This window comes from Chlorella variabilis, assembly GCF_000147415.1.
Source record: "Chlorella variabilis unplaced genomic scaffold CHLNCscaffold_27, whole genome shotgun sequence".
Taxonomy (NCBI): Eukaryota; Viridiplantae; Chlorophyta; class Trebouxiophyceae; order Chlorellales; family Chlorellaceae; genus Chlorella; species Chlorella variabilis.
In genome coordinates this window covers 51900-69281 of record NW_005435061.1, presented here as the reverse complement: position 1 = coordinate 69281, position 17382 = coordinate 51900, and the positions used below count along the sequence as shown (strand labels likewise).

The window sequence follows — 17382 nt, the reverse complement described above, 5'->3', positions numbered from 1 at the left end:
CCGAGGCGATCATGAGGGAGGCCATGTACTGGGTGAGGCGGGCGGTGGTGAAGAACACGATGATCTTGTGGTCTGGTTGGAGGCGGGGCGGGTGGGCGGTGGGTGGGGACACAGGGAGCGCAGGGGGGCGGCATGTGAGGCAACCAAGGGCTACTGGGGCAGGCGAGGCAACCGAAAACGGCCGGCATGCGAGGCGGCGCGAGGGACCGGCAGCGGAGGCCGGCATACGACGGCGAGGCGCGGGGTTTCCAGGCGCGCGCTCGCGGGGTGGGGTGGGGTGGGTGTGGGGGGCCAGCCGGCGAGGCGGCCGCGCTCACCGGGCGTCGTCTGCGCGTGGCGGCGCAGCACCGAGAAGATGGCGGTGAACTGGTCCTCCATGGGCACCAGAGCGTAGCTCTGCTCCACCTGCAGACCGAGACACACAACGTGAGAGGAGCGAGGGAGGGCCGCGGCGGCAGCGCGGCGGCAGGCAGCGAAGGGAGCGCCGTCCCGGCGGCGACGCGCGGGGAGTGCAGCGGCCGCGGGGCCTCCCGCGGCGCGGCAGGGAGGCGTGCCTGCGTGTTGGTGGCCGAGTCCTCCTCCCCGATGGTGTCGATGAAGGCGTGCTGCTTCTTGAGCGCCAGCCCAGCCACCTGCGGGAGCCAGATGCAGCAGCAGCAGCCGCCCGCCATCAGCCTGTGGTGCAGGCCATTGGCGGCCACGGCGGGCAGCCTTCCCCGCCACGGCGGCGGCAGTGGAGGAGCGCACCTGCTGCACCGCCTGCGGCATCGTGGCGCTGAACAGCAGCGTCTGGCGGCTCTTGGGCAGGAAGCCTGCAGGCGGGCGAGGTGGGCGCGCAGGGCAGGGCAGGAGATGGGCATCAGGGCGGTGGGGCATGAGGCAACACGGCTGCCCCGATCTGCCGCTGACCCGCCGCTCTGCCAGCGCCCGCGCCCGCCACCTCAGCGCCAGCTCAGCGCAAGCTCACTCAGGATCTTCTCGATGGCGGGCCTGAAGCCCATCTCCAGCAGCTGGTCGGCCTCATCCAGCACCTGCGCCAGGGCAGCAGCAGCGGCGGGATTCGCGGCAGCAGCAGGTGAGCGACGCAAGAACAGGTCGCCAGGTTGCCACCTCACCCTCCAACCACACACCCAGGGAGCAAGCAACCCCCGGTCCGCCTCTCACCAGCGTGCGGATGCCCTGCAGCGTGGCCGCCAGCCCCGAGTTCTCCAGATGGTCAATCAGGCGGCCGGGGGTGGCCACCAGCACATCGCACCGCCCCGCCAGGCGGTTGCGCTCGCTGCGGCGGCAGGCAGGCAGGGCATCGGGTCGAGTGGTTGGTGCATGCAGGTGGCCCGGCCGGCGACAGATGCGGGGGCTGCCGGCAGAAAGGCAGCAGCAGCAGGGGCACACGCGCGCGCGCGGTACTGCAGAACGCCGCAGGCTGGCGTGCGCACCTGTTGATGTTGGTGCCGCCGTAGACGACCTGGGCCTTGTAGGGGTGGAAGCGCAGCAGCGCCTCGGCCTCCTTAGCAATCTGCGCGGTGTAGGGTGAGCGGGGAGGCGGCGGCTGCTGAAGGGGGTGGAAAACGGCGGCCAGGTGCCGCTGCTGCCGCAGCCTGTGGCATGTGGCCGCAGGCATGCCGGCAGCACGCCCCCAGGGCGCACGCTGCCAGGCCAGGCCGGCCAGCAGAGCAGCGAGGCGGGCAGCCACACCGACCTGCGAGGCCAGCTCCCGTGTCGGCGACAGCACCAGGACAGAGATGCCGGAGCCGGAGCGCGGCGGCGCGCGGCACAGCGCCTCCACCGCCGGGATGAGGAAGGCCATCGTCTTGCCGGTGCCGGTCTTGGCGCGCGCCATGACGTCGCCGCCGTTCAGCACCTGCGCCGAGCGGGGTTACCGCGCGGTTGGCGGCGGCGTTTGGAAGGGCGAGGTGAGGGCATGTGGTGCCCCTGGGGCTGCGGGCGCGTGTGCATGCGTTGCGGCGGCAAGCCAAGCGGCCAACTGCGCTGCCAGACATCGGTGCTTGCATCGTGGCATGCAAGCGGGCCGGTAGCGCCCCGTGTGCAGCTCTTACCGCCGGCAGCGTGGCCTCCTGGACGCTGGTCAGGAACTCAAACCGCAGCACCTCGGTCAGCGAGCGCTGGCTGGCAGCCGCCAGAGGCAAGGAGGCAAAGCTGGTGGTGGTGAGGTGCGAGGTAGGGCCCGTGGCAGGGGCGGCGGCAACGGCCGGGCGCGCATGGTGGGGGGGCGGATGGTGCGCGACCTGGTGCTCGGCGTGCTGTTGCTGCTGCTGCTGTTGGCTGAACGGCTGCTGCTGCTGGAGCTGGCCAGGCGGCAGGTAGTGGCCGTGGCCTGGCCTCGTCTGCGCTGTGCTGCGACGCATGCTTATCTGCCGAGGGACGGGAAGGCCCACGGCAGCCCGAACTCGGAGTACACTAATGTTTCTGCGCTTCAGCCCCAAAGGCTGAGCTGAGCCAGGTGATGGCGGCGCAGAGCAGGAAGAGGCGGGCGGGCGGCGGCTGCGTCTCACACAAAGTCAGGAGGGAGGGAAGAGGAAGGGCGCGGCGCTGCTGGCCCAACTTGAGATGTCGGCCGCATGCGGCGCCAGGCAGGCGGCGGCGGCGGCTCTGGAGGCGGCGGATTAAAGTCGCTGCCAGCCAACAGATCGCAGGTGTGATGCGATAAACTGCGTTCTAGGCATCCTGTAATGGGCGAAGCGGTCTACCATTCCCCATTCCTGTTCCAAAAGCATCGCCGCCGCCGCCAAAGTCTGCCGCGCCCTGCCGCGAGCCTGCTCAAGTCCATACGCATGCATGCATTGAGATATGCAGCTCAATTGACCAGATTCGAGCTTGGGGAATGATCTTAGTGCAACCATTGAAATCGGGTTGTAGCGCAGTCCAAGCGGTGCCGCGGCCGCACGGCGCCAAGTCAGCAGACCGAAACTCCCAACCGGGAGCCTTGGATGTTTCGGCATTCTCCAGCAGTGCTTTGCTTGCGAAATCCGATATCTGCATCAGCCCACCGGGCCTCCCGGGGTGCTTCCCGCGCTCCCTTGTTAGAAAGTGGCCAACCGCAACCGAGGCGCAGCGCAGGAGCATGGCCGACAGAGCCGCTTCAAGGGTTGCCCACCTAACCAGCCAGCTGCAGCGGTGCGCTTTGCAGCCTGCCCACGCCCTGCAACAAGTGCTGAGACAACAGACCCGGGCTGCCATGGCGGCCAGCAGGTTCCTGGAGGTCCCCCAGGTGCGATGTGGTCGAGAGGAACAGCGATTGTGGTGCCACGTGCAGACTGCGCATGCCAGCGGCCGCAGCTCTGCCCGTCACTTGCAGCCCCCTGGCTGCCTTGCTGCGCGACCCGCGGGACCGTAGAAGGGCTTATCGAATGGGGCTTGCGGGTTTGGCGGCAGGCGGTGATGGGTGATGGCCCAGGCCGGCAGGCGGCGGCGGCCAGTGCCCAACTCCGTCAAGCATTCACACCAGCCTGCACTGCATTTTTCAGCCCGTGCACCAGGTGCCATCCTCCCGTCACACCTGAGCCCCTCTGGTGCATTGCCACAGAGCACAGCAGCTTACGTTTTCACCGCTCGCCGCCGTCTGCCACCGGCTGGCTGCCGCTTGCAGGCGCCGCCCGATGCCATCCTGGGCATCAGCGAGGCTTTCAAGGCCGACAACAGCCCCCAGAAGATGAACCTGGGCGTGGGAGCATACCGCGACGAGGTACGCGCACACGAGCACACCCCAACCTGCAGCGTCCGCTCCAGCCCGCTGCGCGACCGCCGTCGCTGCCCACCTGCCCCTACACGTGTGCCCCGTTCGTGTGCCTCATCCGCCCCCCTTTTCTTGTGCAGGAGGGCAAGCCGGTGGTGCTGGGCGCGGTGCGGGAGGCGGAGCGGCGGGTGCTCGAGGACCCCACTGAGAACAAGGCGAGGCGCAGCTGCTGGTGCACCTGGCGACCCGCTCCAACGGGAGCAACGGCCTGCCGTACCTACCATCCGCCTTCCTCGCCTCCCAGCATGCCACATACATCCGACATCACGTTCGGATACTATCCCACGCATACACACACGAGTCCCTGCTGTCCTGCAGGAGTACCTGGGCATGGGCGGCATCCCCGAGTTCTGCCGCCTGTCTGCCCGCATGGCGTTTGGGGAGGGCAGCGCCGCGCTGCGCGAGGGCCGCAACGCGACCATCCAGGGCCTGTCCGGCACAGGCTGCCTGCGGGTGGGTGGGGCCTGCAGGCGGCGGGCCAGCCGCCAGGGCGGCCCCTGCAGCATGCCCCTCCCGCGGCCTTGCTGCCTCCTTCGGCCGCCTTATCACCTCTTCACGGCGTCCCTGCTCAGCCAGGGCCCCCCCAACTCACTCTCCACTCCTTCGGCTCCGCTCCAGGTGGGTGGCGAGTTCCTGTCCCGCTTCTACCCCGGCCCCAAGATCGTGCTGATCCCCACCCCCTCCTGGGCCAACCACCGCGCCATCTTTGAGCGCTGCGGCATGCAGGTGCAGCAGTACAGGTGAGGCAGCACAGCGGTGCGGGTGTCAGGGAGCCTGGGGCCCACTGGCTGGGCAGCGGCACAGTGATGGCAAGAATTGATTGGGCGGTGCTGGGGAGTCTGTCTCTCGACGGTCGCTGAGCTGGCACCCCTGTGCTGACCTGGCAGGTACTACAAGGCTGACACCCGCGGCTTGGACTTTGAGGTGAGGCCGGGGCCAGGGCTGGGCTGAGCCAAGCTGCGCTAGGCCGGGCTGGTCACCCAACCCGACAGCAGGCAGCAGCTGAGTGAGGGCCATCCACGACGCCGCCTGTTTGTGCCACCTGGCTGGACCTGCAGGGAATGATCGAGGACATCAAGGCGGCGCCCGAGGGAGCCATCCTGCTGCTGCACGCATGTGAGTGACCTGCTGGTGTACTGCGTTGGGCTGCTGTGGCACGAAGGATGGTGTTGTTGACGCCTGCTGTGCAAGCATGGCACAGGCTGGTCACGCCACTCCCTCCTTCGTTCTTGCTCCCTCTGCAGGCGCTCACAACCCGACGGGTATGCTGCCGTCCTGCGCCTGATCCATGTCGCTCGCTGACTGGGTGCCGGCAGCGAGCAGGGCTTGCCCAGTTCCTGCCAGCTGTACAGCGCCCGGTGCCACCTCCCTCACTCCCGCTGCACCGCCACTGCTGCCGTGTACGCAGGCGTGGACCCCACGCCCGAGCAATGGCAGGGCATCCTGGATGCGGCCCTAGCCAAGAAGCTGCTGGTATTCTTCGACTCCGCCTACCAGGGCTTTGCCAGCGGCGACCTGGACCGAGACGGCTACTCCATCCGCCTGTTCTGCGACGCGGGGCTGGAGCTGCTGCTGGCGCAGAGCTTCGCCAAGAACATGGTGAGGGTGCCCGGCGGGATCGAGAGCGCATTCGGAGCTTGCTCTGCGCCAGTCAGGTCTGGTCTCTTCATTGGCGCTGGTGCCCTGGCACACCCTGGCCCTTCGAGAACACTTCACCTCTCCCTTGTGCCGTGCGTGCTGCAGGGCCTGTACGGCGAGCGCGTGGGGGCACTGACGGGTGCGGCCCGCCGCCGCTTCCTGCCTTTATGATCTGGCTGTCAGCTGTGGTGGGCTTCGTGGTGTTGAGCCTTCCTGGCACCTGTCGGCGCTGCTGCAAGCAACACCTGGCCTGGCCTGGCATGCTGGTGCTTCTGTGCTGTGCAGTGATTGTCGGCGACTCGGCTGCCGCCAAGAAGGTCGAGAGCCAGCTCAAGATTGTGAGTGTGCCGCACCCGGGCTTGCTGCCGCCGCGCCGCCTCCACCCGCGCCACCAACCCTGAACCCACCCCCGTCCGCGACGCCCCTGTGCCTGCGCCCGCAGACGGCGCGCCAGATGTACAGCAACCCTCCCCGCCACGGCGCCTCCATTGCCACTCGCATCCTAGCCGACCCGCAGCTGTATGCCCAGTGGAAGGTGGAGCTCAAGGGCATGGCCGACCGCATCCTCACCATGCGCCAGCAGCTGTACCAGGCGCTGCAGGAAGGTGAGCGGGCGCTGGCAGCTGGCAAGGCACGGTACCGAATGATGGGGCAAGAGGACACGAGGTGCATGAAGCCAGCATGCGGGCCTGGCATGTGCATGGCCAGCCTGCTGCATCACGAGCTGCGTGCCGTGAGCTTGCCACATCGCAGCCCCGCACCACGCGCCATCTGCCTGGTGCTGCAGTGGGAGCCCCTGGGGACTGGGGCCACATCCTGAGGCAGATCGGCATGTTTAGCTACACCGGGCTCACCAAGGTGCGGGCGTGCGGTCTAGGCAGCGTGCAGCCGGCGGAGGGGCTGCAGAGCAGGCGGTCTGCAGCTGGCAGCAGCGGGGGCCTGGCCGCTATTTGTTTTGCCTGCTGCCGCTGCTGCTGCTGCTCCCGGGCCACCTATACCCCTACGCTGCTGCGGCAGCAGCTGCTGTTGGTGAATCCGCTGGGGCTGAAGATGCGGCTCTTGAAACCCATCGGCCCCTACCTGCCTGCTGTCTTTGCCTTCCTGCAGGCCCAGGTTGAGAACATGACCAACAAGTGGCATGTGTACATGACGTTTGATGGGCGCATCTCCATGGCCGGCCTTTCAAGTGCGTGGGGGAGTTCGAGAGTGTGGCTTCGGCAGCGTGTGGGTGTGATGGGTGGGGAGCGGTTTCCATGCTGAGTGCCCTGATCGTGCCTGCTGGCCCGGCGGGCGGTTTAGCCCGCATACGCCGCCGCGTGCGGGCCTCTGCCTGCGTGCCGACTGCCTGCCCTTTCTTTGTCTGCTGCGCAGGCTCCAAGTGCGGCTACCTGGCGCAGGCAATGAAGGACAGCGTAGAGAACTGCTGAGGACAGGAGACGCAGGGGAGGGCAGCAGTCACCTGGCGGCAGCTGTTCCTGGCGGCAGAGCCTGCCACCGTCTGGGCCATGTTGTGTTTTTGTAGATGCACATTACTTAAACCACGCCTAGCTGTTCCTACATGAGCAGCGCTGTTCCTGCTGCACATTGAGGCTCTCAAAAATGGCTGGTGATTTGCTGTTACGTGCATGGCGGCCGGTACTCGCTGCCACCTGCACTCGCTGTAAGACGAGGCCCATGCCCGCGCCTGCAGCACGTGTACCTTGCCTTGATCAGCGCGGACAGTATGTATTTACGCAGCTGTGTATCATTACAGAGCATCTACTTGCCTGGAAAATGGTAAAACACAGCAGCAAAGTAGCTATGGGTATGTGTGTTTTCAAGCCTTACTGAAAGTAGCGACGCACACACTGTTCGATGAGTGAATGAATCCTTAGATAGTTCAAAATGAAGTCAATGGCTATGCCAGCATAGGAGTCCAGCGCCAGCAAGCCTGAAGTGGGCCTCCATTCCATGAAGCCGCTCCAGTTTAACATCCATAGATGACCGCGGGCCAAATTTACGGCGACTAAAAACCCGTATGTGATGCGCCACAGCACGGAGAGCACGGCGAAGATGCGCCCACCCAGTGGCATTGTCTTCAAAAGCGGGATGGCCACATGGGGCATCCGCACTGCCATCAAGGCTGCCGCTGACCCTGATAGGCTGTTTGGAGAAAGGAACAGACCTGTAAGTTGTGGCATGCGTCCCAGAATGTGCACAACGTCCGAGCAGGTCAAAACAAGGGCGGGGTTGTCGCGCAAATCCATGCCGCGCAGCAGCATGGCGCATGCCAGCGACTTTGGCAGTGCCGACAGCTTGGTGCCAGTAAGCACAAGCGTCCGGAGGCCTGCAATGCTCTTTGGGTGTGTGGAGTTGATAACAGGGGGAGGCAGGCACGTGCACACATTCCGACCCCATCACATACCTTGAACATACGGTCCCAGAGGCAAAGCAGTCAGCTGGCAATCAATGCAAGCCAGAGACTGAAGGCTGCTGCACTGAACAAGGCTGTTGGGCAGGCCCTGGGACAGGTCGCAGTTGATGACCGTGGCGTCTTGCAGACTGGGCATGCTGCTGAGCATTGCATCAAGCGCCACACCCAGCTGCTCGCCCCCGCTGGCAGTCAGGCGCTGAAGGACAACTTTATCAGTACTGCTGACCATGTGTCCAAGGCCGAAAGCTGTCGACTGCACGCTGCATGCTGCCAGGTAAACGGACGCCAGGTTGCCACTGGCCAAGCACAAAGCACGCAGCACTGCCGGCAGGGGCGCTGCGCTGTTCAGGTCTGCGCCGTGCAGCTTCATGCCCCAGCTATGAGGGTTTCCATCAAGGCGCTCCAGGTCCAAACATAGAAGTCTAAGCTGATCGCCATGATGCAGACTGCCTTCGTGAACCTGCAGGACGCACGACTTTTCACATTGATATGCAGCGTGCTCTTTCGGCCTTGGAAGCAGGCCACCGGCAGTGTTCACCTGAAGCTTCCGTGCCATCAACTCCATCTGCTTCAGGCCTGGGAAGGCTGCCACAGGCAGCAGCTTCAGGCCATCGTCTCCCGAGACAAGCTCACAAAGGCTCAGCTCCTGAAGCCCAGTGAGGGCTGTGAGCGGCTGGGTGGGCGGCAGCCCCGCCGAACTCTCCAAACTAAGGCTCGTCAGGTGCCTCATGGAGGCTGCCACAGAGTCATGCAGCAGCGTCGCTGGCAGCTGCAGAGCCGACAGTTTGAGCTGCTGCAAGCTGCTCAGCAGCTGAAACAATGCTGTGTCTTGCTCCCGCAGCGGGAAAGGCTTCACGCTCAGGTCCAGCGCCCGCAGGCGCGTGCAGCGCGCAATGGCGCTCACAGCTGCTGGCGCTAGAAGCGTCTGCTGGGTGAAGGTCAGGCTTGTCAGGGCGGCTGGATCCAGAGCACCAACCAAGTCTGCCAGCTGCATGCCGTCTGGCAGGGCGTGCGCTGACGCTGCTTCAACGACAATTGGAGGCCCCTCAAACTGAGCTGCTCGGACCGCGCCACGCACACGCTGCAGCAGCGCCAACTTGCGGCGCCACCAGTTGTCCTCTGCGCTGCCAAGCTGTCGAGCATCCTTACTGAGGACTGTCACCTGCTGCCACAGCCCTGGCTGGCTGTAAACCAAGCGATTCCAGCTCTTGCACACAAGCGTGACGGCAGGCCCGGCTTGCTGGCCTGCTAGCTCAAGGATGCGCCCCTGCAGCTCCTCGGGCAGGGACTGCATGCTGGGCCGCATGGCCTGGAAGCTGAACGAGGGAATGTGCTGCCCTGCAGGCATGGCAGGCAACGAGCGGCGGCGAATCGGCGGCGGCGGCGCAGCTGCACCAGCATCACCAGTGAGAACCAGCGCTCTGCCCAGCTGCTGGTTCCAGCAATGCATGATTGGGCTATGTGGCTCAGGATTTGAGCAGCCCCACAGTTCTGCAGCGCAGATGCTATGGCCTATCCACTCACCAGGACTCTTTCAAGCCTTGGCTGCTTCTGAGACTCAGGCAGGTTGAGACGTTGCCTGCTGTGGTGCAGAGCTGCCCGGTTGGGGCTGCTAGCAGCTCAGCCAGAAAGGGCGTGAACGCTCTGCCTGCAGGCAGGGATGAGAGCGAGGCTGCCTTCTGCTCGCCAGATTGCTTGATCGCGGAGGCTGAACGGCCTCTTCCGCTCAGCTGAGGCGCCCTGCCAGCGGGGCGGCCGCCACGGCAAGGTGGAAAGCACCAGGCGCGCCTGGTGGTGGGGCTTCCTGCTGATCCACCCCATGCCTCAACCATCGTCCCCGCCTGCATGGAACCTAGCTGGTTTGCGCGATGCTCGTTACACGACTGGACATGAGCAAATGCAGGACAGCATGTCGGGCGCCAGAAGCAGATGGCGAAACGGGGAGGGACCCCCCTCCGGCCCACGCAAGTGTGCCGTGGAGCCTCCCTGAGGGGCTGGGCTCCCGGGAGCGTCACAGTCACTGGCACTTGTTGCGATACTGTAAAACCGTACTGACAGTCAGGGATGTTTGAGCTCCCGGCATTAACACCTGCTGCTTGGCCCTCAGTACGTCCCCGGCACCGGCGGCTCCCAGCTGCAGCACACCCCAGGCTGCCTGTCGCCGGGGCTGCCAGGGCACTCCCACTTTACCACCTGCGGCAGTGCGGGTGTAGCCAACTCAGTCTGGCGTGCAGCAGGGCTGCGAGGCCATGTGCGCAGTCCTGGAGTGCAGGCAGCAACGACTGGTCCGTTTGCAGCCACCCGCTGGTGCCTCCCAGCATCTGGGCTGCCGCACCTTCATGCATCCTGTATCTTCGTGCATAAGGAAGTGGCAGTGATGCACAGAGTAGCCGGACCAGGGCCCCGGCTGGAAGCGCACGGCGGCTGCGCCGCCGGCGGGAGCATCCGCGGGCAGGAAGACGACGTCGTGCCAGTCCCCAACCTGCTGGCGTGTTTTGGCAGGGAAGGCAGGGCAAGGCAGGGCAAGGCAGGCTAGAAAGGCCTGCTGGGCAGGGAGCCGTGCCACCTGTATGTATGGGTCGGGGGAGCACCCCGGGGAACAGGAGCTGGACAGCAGCACCCCCATTCATCACAGCTTGGCAGACAGGGCTGCACCTGGAAGTACGGAGTCAGCTGCGCCCAGCGGGCCAGGTTGTCGGCTGATGCAGAGGGCTGCACAGTAGCGGAGGAAAGCGTCGGCCAGAGCGACAAAACGCTTCCACGCAGTGAAGGTTGCGCTGTGAAGCAGCAGGCTCCCACCACATAAGCGCAGACCGCCAGTGCGCCAGAGCTCAGCAAGGCTTGCCTGCGCCATGCCGAACTGCAATGCCATTGTGCCCATGCTGCCGCCGCCCATCATTCGGCTTGCCTGGCGCAGGCCGCGCCTGCCAGCACCATCGACGCCCATGCCCCTGCCTGCTCCCCTTCCGGGCGCCAGGATGGGCAGTGCCGTGAGCTGAATGGGGTGGGTGTGCAGGTGATGGGGGTGGAACCCTGCAGCAGCCAACCAACCAGAGGTCACAGTGAGGACAGGATGGGCGGACTCGTTTGGGAAGCAGGCAGCCTGCTGTGCAAGGCAGCACCACATCTGCTGTTGGCCCAGACAGCTGAGTTGGCAGGCCCGGCATGGGTGGCCCTTGCACACCCACGACACCCAGGGTCCACTCCATCACGCTGCCAAGAGGCACGCGCAGAGGTGCCGCTGCGCAAAAGGAGCGTTGCAGAGATGTGTTCATTTCACTGAACCTTCAGTGTCACTGGCAGTTGCACATCGGTGAAGAGCTCAGGCATGGCGCCAGAAGGCAGATCTATGGCAGTCCCGCCAGCAGCAGTCGCAGCAGAGCAGCAGCGCCACTCACGATCAGGCAGGCTGAAGGGCTTGCCATTGACAAAGCAGTCCTCAGATGGAATCTTGGGGTCGACTGGGGAGAAGATGACTGTGTCACGCACCACCTGCAGAGACCATACACACCTCAATACATTGGTGCCTCGGCGGCCACAGGCAGCGGCTGATCCCCAGCGGGTGAACCCCACAGTGCGTCCAGCAGCAGGCAGCAGTTCTGCCTTGTTGGTGGCGCCCGCCGCCGCCAGCGCTGAGTCGCGCAGGTCAGCAACGTAGCTGCCTCGCAGCGGGGTGCAGGCCTCATTCTACAGGGCAGGGAAGAAGTTCGTGCGGGAAAGCATAGCGCAATGCCTGTTCTGCTGCCCTCCAGCGCTCGGAAGATGGGAAGCAAGGGCAGCTAGCTGTGTGAGAAGCAGGAGCAGCAGCGGCAGCGGGCCTTGCCTGCAGGTCCTGCCTCGCTGCCTGCTGCCCCTCGCCGCCCTCGATCCTCACTCTGGCGACCACCGGCTGCGTGATCACTGTGCAGCTGGGCACGACGCACATGTGTGGCGGCTGCGACATAGGCCCAAAGCCGCTGGAGAGCACAGCCTGTGGCGGCAGCGGCAGCAATTTTGCTTGTAATTGTTTGCCTTGAACCCTGCTGCAGAAGGCAGGAGCATCTTCTCCATCCTTCCCCACCCCCTCCGAACAGACGTACACACATGCATGCCATGCACCATGCCATGCCGCCGCACCTCTGCTCCTGGAAGGCCGCGGCAGCGCACCAGCACATCTGCCCTGCCTCCCGCCGGCAGCAGCAGGTGCGGCACGCTCCTGGGGATCTGCATGGCGGTGCAGCAAGTGCCCGGGGGGATTAGTAGCAGCAATACAGGTGGTGGCACAACAGCAGCGCAGCGCAGTCACAACGCACGGCACAGCGCACAGCATGACGCATCACAGCCTCGCCTTTGCACACCTGCATCAGCCATATGCCATCCTTCCCCAGCAGCGCCAGCTCGCAGGTTGCGGTGCCAGGCTCCTGCTGCTGGTCTGAATCTGCTGCCGCTGCAGCAGCTGAGGCAGGCTCCAGAGCGAGATCAACATAGCGCATGTAGGCTGCAGGGTGGGACGCGGCATGAGGGAGGCAGTCAATGAAGCAGGGAGCAGGCAGACTATGACAGGGGATCTCAAGTGGGGGTATGGGTACGTGGCAGCCAGGGGGTCACCCTACGGGTCGTGGAGGAGGAGTTGCACTGCAGGTGGAGGAGCAAGCAGTTGCACTGAGGCGGAGCAGCAGCGGGAGCCAGTCCACTCACCGGCATACACCAGCTGCCAGCGCTGCCACTCGCCGCTGCGCATGTGGATGACGGGCGCGTGGCCACCGTTGACGGTCACAAGCGCTGCAGGCAGGTAGGCAGGCAGGCAGGCAAAGCTCGATTGAACCAAGTCAGGGTGCACTCCAGGCGTGGGCCCGCAATGCAAGAGGAGGCAGCTGGCACCTTGGCCGTTGGAGGTGAAGGCGGCGCCGGCGGTGTTGTTGCCGCAGCAGGTGGGGTTGGGCGGGATGGAGTTGGCGGATATGTCTGGGTAGGAGTCGGCCCCTTCATCAAACAGCCAGCCTTGCAGCACCAGCACTCGCTCCTGCCTCATCTCGGGAAAGGGGAGACAGCCAGACGCCCTGAGCACATTCAAAATGCGTGAAAGGAATGTACAGCTAATACAGTTAAGCCGCCGGTAGCTGCGTACTGTGTGGCGGATGGGCTCACCTTCGCTGCCTGAAGAACCTGGCATACCGTGCTGCAGCCTGGTGGGGACAGCAGCTCCTCCTCGCTTCCCTCGACCAGAAGTGCGCTGCTCGCTGCGGTGTTGAGAGCAGCCCAGAGGTGTGAGCACACAGCTGGGGAGGCTCATAGCACTGCTGGGCAAGCAGAGCGGCAAGGGCCAGCAGCACACATCGGCACACAGTTGGCCCAGGTTGCGGCCAGGCACCTGTGGCTGTCCCCAGCGCCGCGCTCCCCATGAAGTGTGGGTGAAGCCTGGCACGCAGGCAGGGTAGCCGCAGCGGTCAAGAGTGTCTCCCTGCCTGGGCTGGACCAGCAAATCAGAGCTCAACACCCATGCGGCACTCACCAGTACAGGCCAGGCATGTGGTTGGGGGGCACGCTGTATGTGTATGTCTGCTGCTCGCCTGCGACAGGCAGGCCCGGCCCGGCACACAGACACCGCGTCAGCCTCTGGCATTTCATCATGCAGCATGGCACGCAGCACGCTGAATGCATGCAGTCGCAACAGGCTGCCGACATGGCCGTAAGGCTGCGTGGAACCGTCCTTACCGGGGTCCAAACGCACGAACACATTGTCCCCACCGTTGTATGGCACGCCATGCTCAGCCTCCTCCTCGCTCGGCTGCAGCGCAGTAAAGCCATCAGAGCGTGCCCAAGAAACACAGCTTGGGGCTGATGTCGGGCGGAGCAGTAGCAGCAGATGACAGCAGCGCGCCCACGGCAGGGAAGTGCAGCGGGCACTGGGCGCCTCCTTGCCTGCTGCCGCACTCCAGGGTCGCTGTACACGCCATGCAGGTGCAGGTTGGTGGTCTGGGGCAGCCTGCAGCACACCGACTGGCCGTTGCAGGCTGTCGCCAGCCGCAGCAGTGGCAGAGGCGGCGTTTCACCGGCGGGCACCCGCTGCGGCATCGTGAGTGGTGGCATCTGCTGGCGCCAGCGCCCAAAGCACAGAGTCTGGACCCTCGGAGCACGCAGTGTTCCTGCCTGCCCACCCACCTCAGCTCGTTGAGAGTGTCTTCACCCTCCAGCTCTTCCTCGCCGCCAACAGAGGGCCTCAGCTCGTTGCGGAGCGCCACCTGAAAGACATCTCCTGGATGCACCCTGACAGTCGGGCCGCAGCTATTGATGTCGCCCGTGCCTTCGTTCCTCCACAGCTTGACGGTCGCCCTCAGGGACGGCGAGCTCCCCGGCGGCCCCTCGATCTGCGGCGCGGCGGCAGCAGCCATGCATGGCAAGGTCGACAAGCCTGAGGGGGCGAAGAGTTTCTGCGGTTGCTGCCGCCGCCGCCGTCGCACGACGACGTCTCTTTGTTCAATAAGGCTGCCGGTTGCGCTGTGCAGCAGGCAGGTAGGCAGCCCACCTGGGCCTCGGCATCCACGAGCGTGATGCTGATGTTCGTGGGCCAGTCGCTGCCGCCCTGCACAGTGCTCGCCCTGGGCAGAGCTTCCAGGTCGGCGCCGTACGGCAGCACCAGCGCCGGCGCCTCGGCAGCGGCGGCGGCGCCCAGGCAGGCCAGGCAGCACACCAGGGCCTCGCAGGCCGCAGCTGCGGTGCGCCGCCGCATGATCCCGCGGGTTTGCTCAATGAAGGGACGAGTGGGGCCCGTCCAAGACTGAAGGGTTCTGACACAGGGTTTCGGCTCAGGGCTGCCAGTGGGCCAGCTCTCCTGCCAGTGAAATCTGATTATACTCTGGTAGCGTCCAAGGCAGGTTTGGTTCCGCCGGGTTAAGTACCGTCCGCCGGATGTCCGCACGGCGTGCGGTACACGTTGTATGCTGACTGCCTGCCCCTTCTTCCTCTGCTGCGCAGGCTCCAAGTGCGGCTACCGGGCGCAGGCAATGAAGGACAGCGTGGAGAACTGCTGAGGACAGGAGATGCGGGGAGGGCAGCTGTCTCACCTGGCGGCAGCTGTTCCTGGCGCCAGAACCTGCCACCATCTGGGCCAAGTTGTGTTTTTGTAGATGCACTTTACTTAAGCCACGCCTAGCTCCATGAGCACCGCTGTTCCTGCTGCACATTGAGGCTCTCAAAAATGGCTGGTGATTTGTTTTTATATGCACGGCGGCCTGTACTCGCTGCGGCCTGCACTCGCTGTAAGACAAGGGCCATGCCCGCATCTGCAGCGCGTGTACCTTGCCGGCAAGGCGCCTTGATCAGAGCGGATATACCATTTGCTGGCAGCTGTGCATCATTACAGAGGATATCTTGATTGAAAATTGGTGAACCACAGCATATTTGTGTGAAAAGAAAGAAAGAAAGAAAACGCCCTTGGGCGTGGATTGAGGAAGCCAGCTGGGTGCAGGCCCGGAGGCCCACCCTGCCGGCTACCATTGGGTGTGGGTGTGGGGGGGTTGGCCACTAGCCTACCCCCACTTGACGGTGGCCCCGCTCGAGCCGCCGTCTGGCCAGTGAGAGGTCGTATACTGCTTGCACTGTATGCAGGTGGATGTCAATCAATACGTTGCTAGCCTGCGTTTTGCTGAGACCCAGTTTCAGCAGGGCCTCACGGCCACTGTGATAGATGGCGCCGCGTGCTCCAATGACAATGATGTGAGGTGTCCGGTCCACTTGCCAACCGGCCTGCTCTAGGGCTATCATGAGTTGTTCATGTTGTTGCAGTTTGTCTGCCACTTTGGCCCGCCACTGCGTGTCAGAGCAGTAGCCGACTTCCACTACTTGTATAGTGTGACGGTGCTTGTTGCTGACTGCATGCTGGATTTCTTCGGTCGTCGGCGCCCCTGGCAGCCCCAGGATGCGCAGGATGTCGGGGCGCATTCTGCATAGAGTGTCGTCGTGTGCAACATTTTTTGGCAGGAGCCACCGGGGGAGGCGTTTGGCGTCGGCTGTCAGCCCTTCAAGTTCCTCTTGTTTGCACGCATCCAACACAGTGTAGGCATTGCCGTGACAGCTGCCCCTTTGGAGGNCTGTGTGTATCATGCGCACTGCGCTGTCGTGCCGGTGAATGTGCATGGCCTTCATTTGAGGGTGGGTGCATCGTAGCAGAACATGCCCTCCAGAGTCGGGTTCACCACACAGTGGGCACCGGCTGTTCGTGGCAATGGGTTGCCCATGCTTGCCTGGGGGGTAGGGCGCTCCCCGTTGGAAGGCTTCCTTTTTCGTCCAGAATTGGCCTGTTCTATGCTTCAAGAGTGTGCGGCGGGCTCCAGCCACCACTCGTGCAATGCGCCAGAAGGCATTGCTTTCCTTTCCTAGTGCCCGATCGTCTTCTTGCCCATCGTACATCTGTTGGGCGGCGGCCGCATAGATGCCCACCTTGCTGGTGCCGGTTTTGGTGCTGGCATGTACGGCCTTACGGAGAGCACTGGTGAGATTGGACACTGCCCTGAGACTGGCCGGCCCCTCTGCCCCTTCTGGCGGGGGCTCAAAGAAGGCCGGCTGCCACTGGCCGCCAAAGGGCTTGTGGGCTGGCATAACGAAATCGTGGGTTTCATCGGCCCCAGCCGCAGCTTTCGCGGCAGCGTCCGCCTCTTCGTTGCCTGTCACTCCACTGTGGGCTTTCACCTTCAGGATGCGTGTGCGCACCCCATCATTTGCTCGCTCAACGAGTATCTGTGCCGTATTGAGCAGTAGCTCTTTGTGCAAGTGGCCCTCCAATGTGTGGGGTTTGTGCACTGCTCGATGTAAAAGGTAAAGGTAAAGGTAAAGGTGGGGAAGAGCCTCCACAGGCTTAACTTCCCGGTTTTAACGTCTAGCTTTAGACCATTATTTGATCTGCCCGACGCGCCAAGTGCGAGTTTGACTGGCAGGCACAGCGCTTCATTCATTCATTCATTCAGCACACAGCCCGGCCGCCTCTTGCTCGAGGGCGGCCCACTTTGGCCTGGGCCGCCCGGGCCGCCCTCCCCCCCGGGCGCATGTTCGGTGTTGGAGGGGTGTGCCCAGCGATAGGGGGCCCCTGAAGGCATGCGCCGAGGCCGGGAAGCGTGGTTCGGCGCTGCTGCACGCTTGGCGATTTGACCAGAACCACGTGCCGCCGAGCTGCGGCCGCAGTTTCCGGCCCACGGTCTACGGTCGCAGCCACGGGACTCGGCGGCACGGCGTTTGGGCCCAAGCTTGCTGCCGCCGCCGCCGTGCCCGGGGGGCAGCGCGGCGGCGGCGGCACGCTGCGACGCCCCCGTGCTGCCGAGCTGCGGCCGTAGTTTCCTGCCAGAAGCCCACGGCCACAGCCACGGGACTCGGCGGCACGGAGTTTCGGTCCACGGCTTGCTGCCGCCGCCGTCGCAGGGGTGCTGCCTGCGGCGGCGGCGGCACGGCGTTTGGGTCCACGGCTTGCTGCCGCTGCCGCCGCCGCAGGGGTGCTGCCTGCGGCGGCGGCGGTAGCGCACGTGGCAACCCCCCGCGTTTCCTTGCCTCCCATCCACCGGACCCCGTCCTGCGCTTCACTTTGTTTAGGGAGGGGCTGCTCACTGCT

At 64.6% G+C, this 17382-nt stretch overlaps 4 protein-coding genes across 4 annotated transcripts in view; 1 reads left to right on the top strand and 3 right to left on the bottom strand.

Annotated features, from left to right (window-relative positions):
- CHLNCDRAFT_59143 (hypothetical protein) overlaps window positions 1–2522 on the bottom strand; it is a gene marked incomplete at its 3' end in the record, with an annotated part of 4326 nt that extends 1804 nt beyond the window's left edge. The window contains exons 1-9 of the mRNA XM_005843690.1: window positions 2058–2522; window positions 1700–1861; window positions 1437–1516; window positions 1165–1279; window positions 968–1031; window positions 748–812; window positions 501–632; window positions 318–405; window positions 59–72 (exon numbers count right to left, since the gene is read on the bottom strand). Of these exons, the coding sequence (XP_005843752.1) occupies window positions 59–72; window positions 318–405; window positions 501–632; window positions 748–812; window positions 968–1031; window positions 1165–1279; window positions 1437–1516; window positions 1700–1861; window positions 2058–2366 (1029 nt within the window). The 5' untranslated portion in view covers window positions 2367–2522. The remainder of the gene's footprint in view (window positions 1–58; window positions 73–317; window positions 406–500; window positions 633–747; window positions 813–967; window positions 1032–1164; window positions 1280–1436; window positions 1517–1699; window positions 1862–2057) is intronic.
- Window positions 2523–3109: 587 nt separating this feature from the next.
- CHLNCDRAFT_59799 (hypothetical protein) lies at window positions 3110–7071 on the top strand. Its single transcript, XM_005843744.1, has 15 exons — window positions 3110–3229; window positions 3608–3703; window positions 3835–3909; window positions 4073–4207; window positions 4373–4494; window positions 4642–4678; window positions 4813–4870; window positions 4999–5016; window positions 5163–5353; window positions 5498–5531; window positions 5678–5730; window positions 5835–5997; window positions 6180–6250; window positions 6500–6578; window positions 6764–7071. Exons 1-15 carry the CDS (start codon window positions 3197–3199, stop codon window positions 6817–6819), a joined length of 1221 nt encoding a protein of 406 aa, XP_005843806.1. The 5' UTR covers window positions 3110–3196; the 3' UTR covers window positions 6820–7071.
- A 2837-nt stretch (window positions 7072–9908) lies between these two features.
- CHLNCDRAFT_139836 (hypothetical protein) lies at window positions 9909–12816 on the bottom strand (the record flags this gene model as incomplete). The annotated part of the gene is made up of 11 exons (XM_005843689.1): window positions 9909–9998; window positions 10141–10287; window positions 10461–10517; window positions 10994–11046; window positions 11204–11297; window positions 11379–11492; window positions 11680–11775; window positions 11922–12008; window positions 12143–12282; window positions 12483–12566; window positions 12666–12816. The coding sequence occupies 11 exons, from the start codon at window positions 12814–12816 to the stop codon at window positions 9909–9911; spliced, it is 1113 nt and encodes a 370-aa protein (XP_005843751.1).
- A 476-nt stretch (window positions 12817–13292) lies between these two features.
- On the bottom strand, window positions 13293–14514 carry CHLNCDRAFT_139835 (hypothetical protein; the record flags this gene model as incomplete). Its single annotated transcript, XM_005843688.1, has 5 exons — window positions 13293–13354; window positions 13500–13572; window positions 13719–13770; window positions 13947–14152; window positions 14311–14514. The coding sequence occupies 5 exons, from the start codon at window positions 14512–14514 to the stop codon at window positions 13293–13295; spliced, it is 597 nt and encodes a 198-aa protein (XP_005843750.1).
- Window positions 14515–17382: the final 2868 nt, after the last annotated feature.